This window comes from Citrus clementina, unplaced genomic scaffold (assembly GCF_000493195.1).
Source record: "Citrus clementina cultivar Clemenules unplaced genomic scaffold, Citrus_clementina_v1.0 scaffold_4, whole genome shotgun sequence".
Classification (NCBI taxonomy): domain Eukaryota; kingdom Viridiplantae; phylum Streptophyta; class Magnoliopsida; order Sapindales; family Rutaceae; genus Citrus; species Citrus x clementina.
Genome location: NW_006262274.1, coordinates 22,614,607 through 22,631,400, shown reverse-complemented (window position 1 = coordinate 22,631,400; position 16,794 = coordinate 22,614,607). Strand labels below are relative to the sequence as shown.

Below are 16,794 nucleotides of genomic sequence, written 5' to 3'. Positions count from 1 at the left end.
GGGATCCTTGGGGATCCCCTGTTATTATTTGGGAAGGAGATATAGATTCTCTCAAGTAATTCTGATGAGAACAGAGAAGGGACGGAGACATACATAAAATATCAAAGATGAATATGGAGAGATTGTTCCCCTCCCTCCCATCTCCATCGCCATCCCTAGCAGTGGGGCTGGTGCGGGGACATGGCGGGCAGGGCAAATAGGGAAGCCGTAATTTGGACCAATAAGCAGCTGACAGGACGATACGACGACGGTCCACTTTGTTCTTTGGCATCACTTAGTCGCTAAGAGAAGAAAAAGAAAGAAAATCTAGAAAAATCTAGTCAAAGCATCGTTGACTGTCCGCGTCACCATTTAAAAAAATCAAAAGTTGAAATATTAACCAAACAAGCTTCACGTTCACTTCGTTCAGTAAAGTTGGCTTCTACTCCTTTAAAAACAAAATCAAGGGAAGAGTGAGTGACAGTGTGAACAATAACGAGGAGAAAAAGAAATGAACATGAACGGAGCAAATTCTCACGACATTCAATCCCTCCTCTCTTCTTCGGCGAGGGATTTTCTAATTCGCAGCAACGGTGATCAGGTACTTAGCTTTGCTTTAGGGCGTTTTTACTGTGGTTCTATTTTAAACTTGCGGGGGAATTTTTTATTATTATTTGTGGGTTTGGTAGGGACCTCTGCTGAATTCAGCTAAACTTATAAATTTCTATGGGCAATTTTGTGATATTTTGCTTCCGTCATATGTATTTTGTTTTGGTCAATTCGAGAAAGCATTTAAGTTTAATTTATTAGTGTGTGTGTGTGTGTGTGTGTGAATTAGTAATAGTTCCACAAGCCTGCCGTGATGTATTTAGTTGAACAAAATTCGGGGAATGTAAAAAATGGCAAATCAGATGTCGAGTATTATAATTACCAAGCAAAGTTGATGAAAATTTTCCAACTATGCGCTTGTACCTGTGACTTATTTGACCTCTGTGATGGAAATAATGAAAATTTATGAATTGTTATTAAGGGTAGTGAAGCTTGCATAATGACTGGTGGAGTCTGTATTTTAATTTTTTTTTATGAATTCCCTTGTTCAAACTGTCTAGCTGAGCATTTTAAACGGTAGAATTGTTGTTATTCACTGTATTTATTTTTGCACATATATTTTGAAATTTTGCAGGTTAAAATTGACAGCTTGAAGGGAAAGAAGATTGGGCTGTATTTTTCAGCGTCATGGTGTGGCCCATGTCAGCGATTCACACCAATTTTAGCGGAGGTGTATAATGAACTCTCTTGCCAAGGTGATTTTGAGGTCATTTTTGTCTCAGGCGATGAAGATGATGAGGCATTTAAGGGCTACTTCTCAAAGATGCCGTGGCTTGCAGTTCCATTTTCTGATTCTGAGACACGTGATAAGTTGGATGAGTTGTTCAAGGTGATGGGAATTCCTCACCTTGTGATTCTGGATGAAAATGGAAAAGTTTTAAGTGATGGTGGAGTTGAAATCATTCGAGAGTATGGAGTTGAAGGGTACCCTTTTACCGTAGAAAGGATCAAAGAAATGAAGGAGCAAGAAGAAAGAGCCAAAAGGGAACAGTCCCTTAGATCTGTCTTGACCTCCCACTCCCGTGATTTTGTTATTTCATCTGATGGAAGAAAGGTATTTTATGATGATGTGGCTTGTTAATTGAAATGTGCTTATAGCTTTTCTCATCTTCTTGAATTGTGTCTTGAAATGTCTTGTTGGATGCCTAATCTGAATTTTGTTCTTGATTTTTTTATACAAGATATCTGTCTCAGATCTCGAAGGGAAGACTATTGGTCTTTATTTCTCAATGTCTTCATATAAGGCAAGTGCTGAATTTACTCCAAGGCTTGTGGAGGTATATGAGAAACTGAAAGGAAAGGGGGAGAGCTTCGAGATTGTTTTGATCTCACTCGATGATGAGGAAGAATCTTTTAAGCGAGACTTAGGAAGCATGCCTTGGCTAGCTTTGCCCTTCAAGGACAAGAGCCGTGAGAAGCTGGCTCGGTATTTTGAGCTTTCCACCCTTCCCACTCTGGTGATCATAGGCCCAGATGGGAAAACTCTTCATTCCAATGTCGCTGAAGCCATTGAAGAACATGGAGTTGGTGCATTCCCTTTCACCCCGGAAAAGTTTGCAGAGCTTGCTGAAATACAGAGAGCAAAAGAGGAATCACAGACACTGGAGTTGGTTTTGGTCTCTGGGGATCTGGATTTTGTCGTTGGAAAGAATGGGGGCAAGGTATGATACTTTCAAGTTTCTGGATTCTGCTGCTAACTTTAAAATCTCCTTAGCTGTGTGTTCCTGTTTCATTGACTACTGTAACCATGCATGGGTTCATCAATTGGATTTGTTTTTGTAACTGTGAGTTTCGCCACTATTCAAACAAACAGTAAACCACCAAAAAGCAAGAAAAAGAAAAAGCCCCAAACCACCCAACTACCTCCCAAAAAAATCTCTCTCCAACTACCTCCCAAAAAAATCTCTCTAACTGATGACTTCTACTACTGTTTTCAGGTTCCAGTGTCTGATTTAGTGGGGAAGACCATCCTCCTGTACTTTTCAGCGCATTGGTGTCCTCCATGCCGTGCTTTTCTTCCAAAGCTTATTGAAGCATACAAGAAGATTAAGGAAAGGAATGAATCATTGGAAGTGGTTTTCATCTCTAGTGACAGAGACCAAACTTCCTTTGATGAATTCTTTAAAGGAATGCCATGGCTGGCTCTTCCCTTTGGTGATGCAAGGAAGGCATCCTTGAGTCGCAAATTCAAGGTGTCTGGCATTCCTATGCTAGTTGCCATTGGACCATCAGGTCGAACTATCACAAAAGAAGCCAAGGATATGATTGCTGTCCATGGAGCCGAAGCTTATCCTTTTACTGAAGAGCGTATGAAGGAGATTGATGGGCAATACAATGAGATGGCAAAGGGTTGGCCTGAAAATGTGAAGCATGCATTGCATGAGCACGAACTTGTGCTTGATCGCTGTGGGGTTTACAGTTGCGATGGATGCGATGAGGAAGGACGTGTATGGGCATTCAGCTGCGATGAGTGTGACTTTTGTCTCCATCCCAATTGCGCCTTGGGAGAGGACAAAGGAACCAAAGATGACAAATCAGAAGAACAAAATCCCTCCAAAGAAGGATGGCGTTGTGATGGGGGGCTCTGTTACAAAGGTTGAGACACTGGTCTTTCAATTCTGAGAAGAACTGTGGTCATTTCATAATCATCTTGCCTTACTCGCTTGGGATTATGTTATTCATGAATGGTTTATATGTAATAGCAATGTAGGCTATGAAGTACGTAGAGTAGTATGATGGCGTGAAATATGTGTGCCTTATGGGTGCTTCTGGTATCAAATTATATGGTATGCTGCAATGCTTACATATTTTTATACAAGTGGCAGCAATCGAGCGAATTTTATTACCTTGTATGCTAAAATAAATCTGTTTTTAGCTGTAAGTAGGGGTGGCAGCAGGTTGGATTCAGTTCGTGGCTTCACCGATAGAACAAGAACTTGAGATGGCCTCATTGGTCTTGACCCCATTCGAGGTTATGGGATCTCATGTAGCTGCTGCAAAATGCAAATGTGCTAATAAATGTTGACACACGAACACGGTTTTAAAAAAGCTGAATATGACAATATGACAATTGACAATTGACAAGTTCTAAAAATAAAATGAGGTTCAAAATTATCTTGTTAACGCACAGGAGGTCTGCAAAAACGATTTGGAAACCCAGAAAAAGAAAAAAAAATATGATTTTAGAACCAATAATAATAATAATAATAATAATAAATCTCATAATGAATATTTCAGCAAGTCTATGTGATCAAAATCACCACCAGCTTCGTCCGAAACTAGATCAAAAGATCATTGCATCCCTTAAAGAGTGTAGATCCTGATGAATGAATTCCTTGAAATACTTTTGACTCATAGCATGCAGCCATTGCTTTGAGCTTAATGGGTCTAATAGTATGCTGCCTCTTGTACTCCATTGTCAATGTTCCTAGGGAGTATGATGGCCCGAAATAAATAAATATTGGATACAAATTTCTTTATCAAACACATCAACTTAAGATCAACAGTAATCAAAGTACTTGATTAACTAGTAATTCGCCACTCGCCAGTCACCAGGATAAATAGTTCTCGCCAACCTATATTCATCACTTGGCGGCAACTGAGTCCAAAATGAAATCAATTCAATGCTCTAAATGCCAAGCTAGACGCCACTTCTTATGAAATCAATTGAGATTATTCGTTTAAACAAATGCAACAAATGAAAAGGGATGAAACTGGAAGTTGGAGATTAATCAAGCTCTTGTGATATATTGAGTTTAAACCAGCTAATACAAGCTCTTGTGGACTAAATTGTAAACTGGCTGCAGCTGCTCAGTAACAAGGCAAATCAGGTATCAAGCGTCAGCCAAGCTCAGTAGCAAACTGAAGCAAAACTAAAGTTCTGGTAAACATGAAGGAAATAAACTAATAAAAAAGAAAACTGAAGGAGCAAATAATCAATCACCGCAACAATGGACCCAATTCAGGCGCTTTTTCCATGCTTTAAAACGACACAACATCCTATTATTAAAGCTATTTACGACTTGTCGGTTTAAGGGAATGTACCTCCGATTTATAAGTTTGGAAACGACATAACGTCTACGGCGTTTTGGGTTAAGTTTCTTTAAACTATGGATCCAATGTGGTCTCGAATGGAAAGGGATGCAGCAGCGTGTTTGATCGAGTTCCAGTAGCACTTGGAGATGATATTGGTCACCGAGACTTGCTCCCGACCTTTTGTGCATCAATATTCAATATCAAGCTCTATATACAGCAGTTTAAACCCATAGGTAAGCATGGCAAGATACGTAAAACGGTGTATATGCATATATTTTTGCGTATGTAAAAGTCAGTTGTTTGAACTACGTAATATATCATAGCATAGTTAATTTCTGATTTATTGAGTGGAATAATTTCTGTATATGGCAAGAAGAGGAGCTGGTAGTGACCGCTACCTTGGGGGGAGAATTTTGCTTCTTATCTCAACATCATGACATGCCAACATAAATCATTTGCCTTCCACTAAGATTTTGTGATGGCTTTGAAAGTCTTCTCTGCTTCTCATCTAATCACTGCTTTCATTTCAGTTTTGGTTCCCTTTCTCATGACATAACAAAATGATCCGGTCTCTAATCACGCCACCACCTGTAGGAACAATATGATAAATGTGTATGTCCATGAATCATGATCAAAATCTTCACATGTTGCTTCCTAATTCCAGGCTTCCAGCTCCATATATAACCATAAGCAATGTCTACATCAGCTCCGCAGCTATCCATGGTCTTATCACTAGTCATTATAAGCTCTTGTAGACCAAACTGGCTGCAGCCGGTAATTCAGTTGCTTTTTCTGAAGCAAAATTCTATTTCTGGTCCCAATTCAGTTGCTTTTTCCATGCTTATCATATGTGGAAAAGTATTCCAAGGGGACGATATATAGGTAGTCTACTTACCAACGACGTGATGAAATTCATTTATTAAAAACGCAGACGACATGTTGGTTCATGGTCGTAACGGATATACGACGCATAATTTGTACGCTTGTCGTATTCATAAAACGACGATTCATCCTATTTATTAATTGATAAACGACATGACCGCTACGAGTTTTTGTACTCATCGCATTAATGTTCTGCTCCATGTCGTGCTTTTCTTCCCAAGCTTATTGAAGCATACAAGAAGATTGAGGAAAGGAATGAACCATTCGAAGTGGGTTTTTTAAAAATGTGAAGTTTGCTTTACAATTTATTTTCCTTCATGCGTTCTTCTTCTTCTTTAGGCTCTCTTCTGCTCTGCTACTCTTTCTGAATGCGCTTTCTTGAGAAGTTATGCCCCTTTATATAGCTTATGAAGTTTGATGTGCTAGCGACACGTACGGCTCTCAGTGTCATTACACGTGTTCATTATGATAAACTGTAAACGTTGGGTTTGCTTCTTTAAATGAATGCAATGGCTGGTTCTTCCCTTTGGTGATGCAAGGAACGCATCCTTGAGTGGCAAATTCAAGGGCAATGGTATTCCTATGCTAGTTGCTACTGGACCATCAGATCGAGCTATCACAAAAGAAGCCAGGGATATGATTGCTGTCCATGGAACCTGTTTGACAAAAAATAGAATAAGCTCGATAGGTCCAAATAAATTTATTATAAATAAAGTTCATGAAGTGGTGGATAAACTACTTAGGATAAACATTTTCAGTGGTAAGGGTTTAAAGTCCAAAAAATTCTATTCCAAGGTCTCAGAATCTTATCCTAACACAAACCACTTAGGTGGTAAGGCTTTAAAATCCAAAAGACTCCGAGATCCTAGGCTCTTATCTTAAAATAAACTATCTAAGATAAATCTTATAAGTGGCAAGGCTTAAAAGCCCAAAAGGTTCTAAAGTTCATGTCCAAAAAGTTCCAAAGTCCTAAACTATTATTCTAAGACAAACTATCTAGGGTAAACTTCTTATATTCCAAAGTTCTTATCATCCCAGAGTCTTAGTAAAAATAATTTAAGGTTAAAACACTTCTTCTTTTAATATGTAGATAAACTTGCATATTCGTATGTTAATTAACATTGGTATAAGCAGACAAATGTTGCTAGTTGTCACAAGAATAATGACACTTGTCATCAAAATAATTATGACTCAAGTTGAATTGATTTCGCCTATAAATATGCCATTCATTTTCACTAAAATATAAGAAAAATGAATTTAATAGAGGAAATGTTGACTTTCTCTCTCTAAATTTATATTTCAAAAGTCCTAATGACTGACTTAACTATCAGAAGGTTTACGCTGGCAAAGTCAACCCTCTAATCTTTTTCTTGTGCTTGTAGTTTATCATTAGATAAGGACATTTATATCTCCTAAGGAAGTAGATTCAAAGGAAGAGATTTAAAGACTCATTAAGATTAGCCCAAAAAATAAATTAATTATCGTTAGATCCAACAAAGAGGAACCCCAATTCTTAGGAGGTCATCTTCGGTTGGAACTTCCACCTAATAAGCTGGGGTAAAATTTGTGCTAATAGAGCTGATGCTTATCCTTTTACAGAAGAGCATATGAAGGAGATTGATGGGCAATTCAATGAGGCAAAGGTGAAGTATGCATTGCACGAGCATGAACCTGTGCTTGGTCGTGATGACGAAGGATGTGCACGTGCCATTCAGCTGTGTTGAGTGAGACTTTTTCTCCATACCAAGTGTGCCTTGGGAGAGAACAAAGGAACCAATATATGAAGAATCAACGTGATCATGATAATGATATCATTCATGGGTTTGAAACTCTTCTCTGTTTCTCATCTGATAAATCAAAATTTTCGCAATTGCAGGCTTCCACCTCCATAAGCAAATAACCTCTTCAAGATGCAAATAATCAATCACTGTACCAACAGTCCCAATTCAGTTGCTTTTCCCATTATTAACAACAAATACGGAAAAAGTTTGGCAGGGGAACGGCAGGTCGTCTAATAACCAACGACGTTGTATCATATTACTCATTTTCAGACGACGCGTCGGTCTAATAATTTGAAAATATACATCTTAAGCTTGTCGTATCCTAGAAAACGACATTGCATCCGAATTAAAAATTTAAAAACGACATAACGTCTATGAGTTTTTGGGTTGAATTTATTTAGTGCATGTTTGGTACGACTTTTTTAAGAGATATAAGTGTTTATTTAATCGCATAAGTATTTTTTAAAATTTTTTATGGTGTTTGGTTATTTTTTTGATAGAATTTTTTTAATTTAAATAAACTAATTTACCTTTACTAGTAAAAATCTAAAATTTAAACTTTAGAGAGTAGAGGTTAGAGAATTTTTTTTAAAAATATATAATATAAAAAATATCACATATTTTAATAGTTTAAAAATATTTTTTTTATTAATAACCAAACACTTAATGATATTTTATTTAAAAATTTTATTGATATAAATTTTATTATTTTAAACTCTATTTAATAAAACTGTCCCAAACGGAACCTTAGACTACGATGCTAAATTTCTAGTCTGGGGATGGCCCAAAAACATCACACTGCAGAATTACATTAACACCCCCTGCAGACCAGAGGCAGAGGAGTGACCATCGAGTTTCCCAAATGTTCCTGGGGACCGGGAGCAAGCATTTAAAAGCACCTTCTTCCAGCCGTGATTTTTGCACTTCCAGTACTTTCGCGACCATGTGCATGACGTGTTAGCTTACTTCTGAATCGATTTTTTCGACTAAAATTACAGGAAAGACGTCCATGTCCCATTGCTAGCTCAAACTTCGAGCTCATTTCTAAATTTCTAACTAGATAGAAAATCTTTTTCTGGGACGCATATTTTTCTAGCTTTATCCAATTTTTAACTGTGAGCAAATCTTTTTGTTCCGATTCTTTCGTCAAAACATTTTGTATGGTTTATACAGTTGGGTGGATATGTCTTTTATCTATTTGGGCATCTATCTCTTCAGTTTCTAAAAGTGATGAGATCTTTCACTACTGAGTGAGTTGACCTACTGGTTATCGTGCTCTCTGTTTCTTCATGTTCCTTTCTTTCTCTTTAATTTTTCATTATTATTCTTTTACATAAATTCTAGCGCATAGTGTGTATTGATCTGTGATGAAGTAATTGTTTCATTTTTGCTGCAAACATTTATATTTCCAATTTCTTCAGTTCCTTATTCGTGTACTCGGATTGTGTAATTTGTAAAATAATATCATAGTTAGGTGCTTTCTTGAGATTGATTTTCTGAACTTCTTAGATTGCTTACAAGACTTTATGCATGATATTTAAGCGCAGTGATTATAAAGTAACATCAGTTGTCTTGAAGGTATAGGTATTCAATTTCGTGTCTGGACGTCTACATGGCTTTAATTTTGTGCGTCGACTTGTACATGGCTTTGGCTGAACATTGCTTTCTTGGTAGCAATTGAGTGTTCGTTTTTTCCAACCAACCATCTATAAGTCAGCATTTTGAAAAATATGGAAGGCTGCTTTGAATACTTTTCATAAGCAGATGTTTGGAGTTTCTCCAAATAGTATTTAATGACAGAACGGCATTTTTGTGTGCTAAAATAATAGAAAAGGTCTTTCAAATGAACATAGAAAACAGCCTTACATTTACAAAAGATTCCAGGTTCTAATGGGTGAGAAGGAAGAAACCAAGAATACCATTGATGTTCACAATAATAAGATAAAAAGCACCCCAAAGGTGTTTGATCCGGCAATTTCTTCATTTTTTGTGCAGTTGCCTCACAAGATTCAGAATTATCTTAAGGTCAGTATTGTAGAAACCTTCAATGGATGTTGGTTTTTTTTATGGAAGTTTTATAGATAATAAAAACCCCTTTCGTTGTAGGCACCGCTCAAGGGATTAACTAAAGATAATGAGACGTCAAGTACAATGAGCTCTGACCTGGGAGAGGGGAAGGGGTCAACTACTGCCTTGGAGGTTGATATGGAAAGACAACTGGAGCATTGGAGAGAAAATCCCACATGGACTGATCAACCTCCAATAATTAAGGTAAGGAAGAGTTGAACATTTTCAATAACAATGTTCCATTTCTTGAGGAAGAGTTGAGCGTTTTCAATAATTGCATTCCATTTCTTGGACCATCTTATAGAGTTGATTCCTCTCCAGGATATCTATCCTGAGGCCAAGTGGCAACATGCATTTTGACTCTAATATTACTCTTTTAACAGGTCAGTGTACCTAAAGGTTCCCTTTGTAACCTCAATGTAAAGGTCAATGTTGGGTTGCCCCCAGATGCTGTATATAATATCGTGACTGACCCAGATAACAGGAGGGTTTTCAAGAATATTAAGGTACATCGTATCTTCTATTCCACCAATTCTTTCAGGGCTTGATCAGTATCGCCTCATTATGTTATCAGACATGATCTGTCTAGTGTTGATCTTATTGCGTCTCAGTAGCTTCTATTTCGACATAACAAGATTATTGCCTTCATCAGGAGGTTTTATCCAGGAGAGTTTTGATCGATGAAGGGCATAGACAGGTTGTTGAAGTGGAGCAAGCAGCTTTATGGAAATTCCTTTGGTGGTCAGGGGTCATGTTGGTTCACGTTTTAGTTGATCAGGACAGACGAGATCACTCAGTGAGGACTTAATATTGTTTATTTCTTTTTCTTTATATATTACTGATTCCATGTTCCATTTTACCAAGGGCTTGATGGTTTTCCTTTAAAACATATTTCTTATCTGTTATTTATTGCTTTCTTAGTTCCTTTCATGATGATTGTTTGACAGATGAAATTCAAGCAAGTGAAAACAGGATTCATGAAAAGATTTGAAGGTTGTTGGGTAATAGAACCTTTATTTGTTGATGAAAAGCTCTGCTTTCCATTTCAGCCTAAGACATGTGAAGATTACCATTCATGTACCAGAGGCAAAGGCAGGATTGCATCAACGGTGAGCTTGGAGCAACTGATTCAGCCTGCCATTGTTCCTCCACCTCCCATTTCCTGGTACCTTAGAGGAATCACTGCCAGAACTACTGAGATGCTGATACATGATCTTCTTGCCGAAGCTGCTAGAATCAGGGGAAGTTTTGACCCTGGAAAGTCGCTTGAAGTACATCAGGAATCAAAAGATTTACACCAAATTGATCAAATTTCTGATATCAAAGAAAGATGGGCCTTCCGGAGGAGACTTGCTAAGCAATATCTCAAAAGGTTCTTTGATGAACCATCTCAGTAGTTTTGTAACAATTCTTGACCTTCATCAGTATTCCATTGCACTGCTCTATATATATATATAACAAAAATATCCGGCGCTAGTACCATTCTTTTCTTGTTATTCCCCTGCTGGCAGCTTTCAGCCAGTTTATTGAATTGAGCAGCCCCCACGCAGATTTTCTTCCAGCTTTTGGTGGTGTGGTAATGTGAAAAAGGAAAAACTCAAACCAAAGTAGAGAAATTGAAAGCACGAATGCACAATAGATATCTGAGGACATATCCAGATTCTGCTGGTGGTTATATTTTTCTGTAGGACTGGATATGTTGTCTTCTTTTAGACAGTTAGCAACATCACAACATCAGAATATCACTAATCCCTGTGCTGCTAACTTTGCATTTTGCCCTGATAAACAAAGATGAAACCTATCTAACTTAAATTTTATTGTTCACTAGAAATTGCTTTTTGCAGAATTAAGTTACAAATGGTATTGGTATAAATGAAACAAGAAAATATAGTATAGTTACAACAGATCTTGTTTCATCATCAACTCCATTATTTCTTTATCGTTTCCAGCTTTCCTTATCCATTTTAACTATTGACCCCAACTATGTTACAAATACTGTGAACTCTGATTCTAGCTTCACAAGGGAGTGTGAGCTGGTCACGGAGAAAAAATTATCAGGTCTTGCCAGATCCAAGTCCAGGAGGATTTTCTGCTGCAGATGCTAAGCTGCAAAGGCTACACCAAAATCTATACTTTCATTGTCATTCAAATCCTCATTTACCAGGCAACACATTTTTTTTCCTGCATAGGTCTCGCTGACCGCAAATTGTTGCACTGATTGATGGGTCTTCAAGCCACCAAGACCATGGTTTTCATAGCTCACGAATGCACCTAATGCTCCAAGAAACCCTTCATGACGCAAGAACATTGCCTTTGCATCTCCTTTAGACCTGAAAATGGAGAGGATGGAGAAAATATTATTAGTGAAAGCCATGTGAGATATGGATGCTGAAAATATAATAATGAAGCAGCAGATATCTGACAAATTTCCAAGGCAATTTGAACCAAAGGCTGAGGGGAAAATGCAGGAGTAAAAAATAAATAAATAAATAACTCAACCGCCACAATGAACTTAATTTCAGTTATGTCAATATGGTTAAAAATATTTTCAGTTGAAAGAAAAAGGTGTACTGTTACAACTTCAAAGAATGATCATTGTTGTTTATTGTGATTGGTGATAATCTAGGGTTTGTCTGATAATTTGAGAGGATAGATAAAGAAAATAAGTTTAGCTGGGAATATTCAAGAACAGTTAATAGATATAATTCTAAAACTTAGTTTAGAATCCAAAGATACTGAAATGCTATTTTTGTTGTTCTCTTTAAGATAGTATTTGAATGAAATCCAAGAACACAGGATTGTAACCAACTTTTATTTATTAAAAAAAAAGTAAAGAAAAGAAAAGAAAATCGATTATGAATTAAATGTCACTAAGTTCACAAGAACCACTTTTCAAAAGTAGTAACCTTTTCCTTTCTGGTGGCTGCTCAATTTCTAAAAATGATGTTATGTTTCGAAATGCTTATCAGTTATCTAGATTCAAATGGGTTATTAACTCCAGTTGAAGCACCGAGTAGAATTATTAAGAATGCTCTCAGAACATGCAGGAGCCAAAAAAAAAATACACAATTTGAGGCATGAAATGAAGAACAATCTCCGAATAATTACCAGAAACTAACTGCAACAGAGATTGTGTCCATGGTATATGCATGACCTCGAATGAAAAATCCAGCAAAAAATATCCGCTTGAGTCCAAATCGAAGAGCATTCAGGTAAGAAATCTGGGACAAAAAGATGTTACTGTTATGATGAAATTAATCATAAGACAATTATACACACACAACCCCCACAAAAAAAAAAAAGTTTGATAGAAAAACATTTAATTCTCTCCTGATTAGGCCAGTTAATTTACAAGCATAGCCATAAAAATAAAAAACCAAATATATGTCCAAATACGTCTACTTACTCCCTCATAGAATGGAAAGAGAAAATGTTGTCAAGGGTACCTAGCACCTAACCACTATGCACAATCTAGGTCTTCTGATACTGGAACAGACTTTTATGTTTTAGAGCACCTAAATTCAGACTGAAACTGGAGTACCAGAAAGAAGAGTGGAAGCCTTGCAATATGATATATAGATGTTACTCGAAGAAAAAAAGAGCAGAAAAACTCTTTCCATCCATAAAGAGCATATTCACTGTCTGCATTAGTATTCTTATAAAATATGCTTTGATGTCCAAGGTCACCTATTGATTTTTGCTGAGAATCAGGGTGAGATAAATTTCCATAAATAAATAAATATCTCTGAGATGGGTGTCAGCTCTACTTTGATAACCAAACTGGTTAAATGATGACAAAACTATTCCAGAATAATGACAAATTAGTGGGCTGGGCCTGCTTAATGGGACCTTCAATTATTTACTACAATAAAAAAATGTTACTCTTTGTTCTCCACTAAGCACACTTCGAACAGATAACATCAGCTTCATGATCTATATAATTAATGAATTGTGTAAAAAAAAATGTCTCATAGCAACTAACCTGCCCAATATTATTTGAAATCATTCTTAAAAGGGAGCGGGCTACATCTTCAGGTTTGTAATCTTTAAGTTCTTTATTATCAGAGATTGCCTTACCAAAGCTGGAAGCAATGTTTGTTGATGTAAGACCAATCTGTCATCATTTGAAAAGAAATTAGAAAATAGAACTGAAAATAAGAAAACAATGCAGTAAACCATTTTAAGATGGGAAATTAATATGGTAAATAGAAAGTTTTCTTCACGGATTAAAAGTAGAATTGCTGCTGCTACTCAGACACTTCAAAGATATTTACACAAACATAGAAGCCGGCAAAAGAGGACCTATTTTTATACCTTTGAGTACTCTGACCCACCATAAATGTCCCCGACAAGCATATCAATAACTCTATTGTTTCCCTGATGGCTTAATTCCAGCAACTCATCAAAACTGAGAAAGAAAAAACAAGGGTTTCACTAAAGTAAAACACAAACAAAAAATAATAAAACAAACAAATAATCACAATATTAGAATCATAAAGAAAAGAATTACCTCTTGCAGTTTGTTAAAAGCCTTCCCAAACCCCAAAAGGTACCACCACCAACACTTGTTCCACTAATTCGCTCAAATTTGCCATCACCATCCACCTACACGAGCACATGACTGACAGTCAAAAAAAATTTAGAGAGACTTATTAGTTAGATCCAAACTTGTCTATATTCAAAGTACCTTAATCATGCTAACACCAGAGCCAATATTAACAAGAAGATAAGGGTATAAATCATTCTGGTCAATCTGCAAAAATTCCTTCTGACCATCCACATAAGTAAAAGCTTCTTGATGAACTGCCTATTCACAGAACCAAAACACAGGAAAAATTTTAGTAAGGCAGAAAGAAAATGAATCAAAACACTAGATGCAATACAATAACCAAAATAATAATAACAATAAAACTACAGGTAGAAGATAAAGAGAAACCCGTGGATGATCCACAACATTTTGTTCGTAAAGGTCCATAGACAAGAGGCTATATACGAGACAGCTTCACATTATAGCACTAAATGAAGAGATGGCTTCACATTATAGTACTAAATAAAGAGATTCCACAGTGTTAATATCATTATATGCACTTGCTATTAGTATCCTACCTTCAGCAGAAAATTAGCACCAGTCACAAGACAGTCCATCTCGTCTTCCTTATCAAGAACAACACCAAGCTTTTCTTTGATGAGATCAGCAAATTTGTAAGCCCCACCACCTGTGGCCTACTCACATATAGTAACTAGTTAACAAAACTCAACTAAGAGCCACCATAATCAGAAAGGTTATTACATCATAAGCAAAAATTCTAAGCAATTCTTGAATGCTCAAATCAATTTTTAGAACTATATATGAACTATGAGTAGCAGTAGAGAAGCAAAAATTTAGATTGTCAGAAAAATGAGTATGTAGAGTGAATTTCGGATTTGAGGAAGAATCAAAATTGAATGAAACTGCAGTTCGGAAAGATCAACAATAACTCTTCACTTCAATTATAATCTAAAGACAAAAATGCCTAGCTTTTATCTAGAATATACACTTTCTTTGAGATCATGGTGTTGCAGCAGTCAACGATTAATTTATACCTTAATAAGGGTCTTGTCATTGGCAGAAGCATCATGATGCCGGAAACCTGGATTCATCTTTATTTGTAAGCAAATGAAAAGAACATATATGTCCTCAAAAGCATATTGTCTGCTAAAAGCTTGCCTCCAAAGCATATTGACTGCTAAAGTTAGTTCTAATGATGAATTTGTTTCTGACAATTATACATTAGCTTTTATCTAATGAAAGACCAATTTGTGTGGCTAAGTCATTAACTGCCAGCTAATGTATAATTAACGAAAATGCATTACTACAATATGAGTTTGAGATCTTGATATCACACATTTAAATGATGCAGTCGACTAAACGAGCAACTAGTCCAGTTTTTAAACAAAATTCAGCTCAAGCAAAGCAGGTACCATGATACTATCTTTAAAGGCCAGTTGAGCTCAGATCAAGCTCCAATTCAGACAAAGTAAACCAATAATTACACTGTCTATTGCAAAACGTATTCAGTTAAATGCCTCGAGATTTGAGATTCGCATTAAACTAATATTATCAACTTGAATATTAAGGGGGGAGAAACACATAATATAATAGAATATGATATATACATCCATATACATACCGGCAAGGTGAAGGTTCTTGGAACGAATAAACTCTAAGCAATCAATTATTTTGCTGGTTTCAAATTTAGCAAAATGAAGCCTCCCTTCGAGAACAGGATCACTTTTTTTACCGCTGTCATCTACGGAACCACCACTACCGTTACTTCTCAAAAAATACACTACCTTTATTAATGAACCTGTCAGATTCGCCGTTTAAAGAAATTCGTTAATTAACCGAACATTCAAATTATAGAGCTATTACAATATAAAATAAACAAACAACAAATTATTAAATAAGCACAGATTCGTGCGATATTGAAGAACGAGAAAAGGTCGAATGAAGATCACCTCCAATGTCCAGAGCCAAATGAGATATTTGACTTTCGGATTCGTTTCCGTTAAGATTTTCTTGACTTGCAGGCTTCTTTACATCCATTTTAGCATTGGAGTTTTGTGAATTGAACAAGGTCAACTTGATTGATTTTGGAAGAGCCGATTAGCTGAAGCCTGAACAAATTAATTAAATAAATCAATAAATAAAAGCAAAAGGCGCGCGACAGCTCTTTCACCTAACCCATCACTATTCACTACAGACAACACCAGCGAATTAGGCTGATCCTTATCTGAGATGACGGGAATAATTTAGGCAAAGAGAAAACTCGATGATCGCGCCACTCGCGCCGTCGCGCGCGTTGCTTCTCCTGACTATTGCAAAAAAAAAATTGTAATCGTCAAAACGATTCATTTTCGTTCTCTACATCACTCAGCATTTGCCACGTCAGCATGGAATAGTAAACCCGTTGTTGTTTAACAAAGATAAAAAAAAAAAGACAACAATTTTAGAATATATATTATAGTCTATAGAGTAATACAATATTGACATATTTGCGATACATAATTTTACTATATTGACGCATTTGAAATACATAATTTATATTATTATTGACGTGATATTTTATGTGTCACCTTTCTGTTAGACTTTAAAATTAATATGTTAATAATTAATAATGAAATTAACTAATGTCATGGATATGGCGATCATTACGGAGTAGTGACACATATAATTTATGTATTTAAAGTATCTAAATCATATAAGTTTAATGATATTATTAAAAATACTTCGATGTTGTCAATTTGCTCCTCCATTGATATTTTTAAACTTATGTGGATGTCCTAATCAAATAGACCTCAACATATTATAGTACTTTAGTAAATAATTATTAAAATATTAGGGTCCATTTGGTATTAAGATATTGTGACATATAATATGTAATATTAATAATTCTATTTA

General features: G+C 36.1%; 3 protein-coding genes across 4 annotated transcripts; 2 read left to right on the top strand and 1 right to left on the bottom strand.

The window, feature by feature from the left end:
- Positions 1–341: 341 nt before the first annotated feature.
- On the top strand, positions 342–3,425 carry LOC18044128 (probable nucleoredoxin 1). The gene is made up of 4 exons (XM_006438310.2): positions 342–580; positions 1,163–1,642; positions 1,770–2,249; positions 2,526–3,425. Exons 1-4 carry the CDS (start codon positions 491–493, stop codon positions 3,186–3,188), a joined length of 1,713 nt encoding a protein of 570 aa, XP_006438373.1. The 5' UTR covers positions 342–490; the 3' UTR covers positions 3,189–3,425.
- A 4,631-nt stretch (positions 3,426–8,056) lies between these two features.
- Positions 8,057–10,901, top strand: LOC18044191. Of its 2 annotated transcripts, XM_024185597.1 has the most exons (6): positions 8,057–8,536; positions 9,171–9,311; positions 9,393–9,557; positions 9,737–9,859; positions 10,006–10,149; positions 10,301–10,901. In XM_024185597.1, the coding sequence occupies exons 2-6, from the start codon at positions 9,177–9,179 to the stop codon at positions 10,748–10,750; spliced, it is 1,017 nt and encodes a 338-aa protein (XP_024041365.1). In that variant the 5' UTR covers positions 8,057–8,536; positions 9,171–9,176; the 3' UTR covers positions 10,751–10,901. The 2 variants fall into 2 exon arrangements, with proteins under 2 accessions (XP_024041365.1, XP_006438370.1); XM_006438307.2 differs by having other exon boundaries at positions 8,057–9,311.
- A 94-nt stretch (positions 10,902–10,995) lies between these two features.
- Positions 10,996–16,200, bottom strand: LOC18044190 (pantothenate kinase 1). Its single transcript, XM_006438306.2, has 10 exons — positions 15,852–16,200; positions 15,524–15,700; positions 14,937–14,983; positions 14,460–14,576; positions 14,041–14,160; positions 13,864–13,958; positions 13,668–13,761; positions 13,336–13,467; positions 12,462–12,574; positions 10,996–11,683 (listed from the first exon to the last, which is right to left on the bottom strand). The coding sequence occupies exons 1-10, from the start codon at positions 15,937–15,939 to the stop codon at positions 11,455–11,457; spliced, it is 1,212 nt and encodes a 403-aa protein (XP_006438369.1). The 5' UTR covers positions 15,940–16,200; the 3' UTR covers positions 10,996–11,454.
- Between the last annotated feature and the right edge of the window lie 594 nt (positions 16,201–16,794).

Coding starts and splice junctions, on each gene's coding strand:
- LOC18044128 (XM_006438310.2), top strand. CDS start 491: ATGAACATGAACGGAGCAAATTCTCACGACATTCAATCCCTCCTCTCT. Junction 581..1,162: donor TTCGCAGCAACGGTGATCAG/GTACTTAGCTTT, acceptor GAAATTTTGCAG/GTTAAAATTGACAGCTTGAA. Junction 1,643..1,769: donor TTTCATCTGATGGAAGAAAG/GTATTTTATGAT, acceptor TTTTTATACAAG/ATATCTGTCTCAGATCTCGA.
- LOC18044191 (XM_024185597.1), top strand. CDS start 9,177: ATGGGTGAGAAGGAAGAAACCAAGAATACCATTGATGTTCACAATAAT. Junction 9,558..9,736: donor ATCAACCTCCAATAATTAAG/GTAAGGAAGAGT, acceptor CTCTTTTAACAG/GTCAGTGTACCTAAAGGTTC. Junction 10,150..10,300: donor AGGACAGACGAGATCACTCA/GTGAGGACTTAA, acceptor ATTGTTTGACAG/ATGAAATTCAAGCAAGTGAA.
- LOC18044190 (XM_006438306.2), bottom strand. CDS start 15,939: ATGGATGTAAAGAAGCCTGCAAGTCAAGAAAATCTTAACGGAAACGAA. Junction 15,701..15,851: donor TTTGGCTCTGGACATTGGAG/GTGATCTTCATT, acceptor CGAATCTGACAG/GTTCATTAATAAAGGTAGTG. Junction 11,684..12,461: donor TCTGTTGCAGTTAGTTTCTG/GTAATTATTCGG, acceptor CTCCATTTTCAG/GTCTAAAGGAGATGCAAAGG.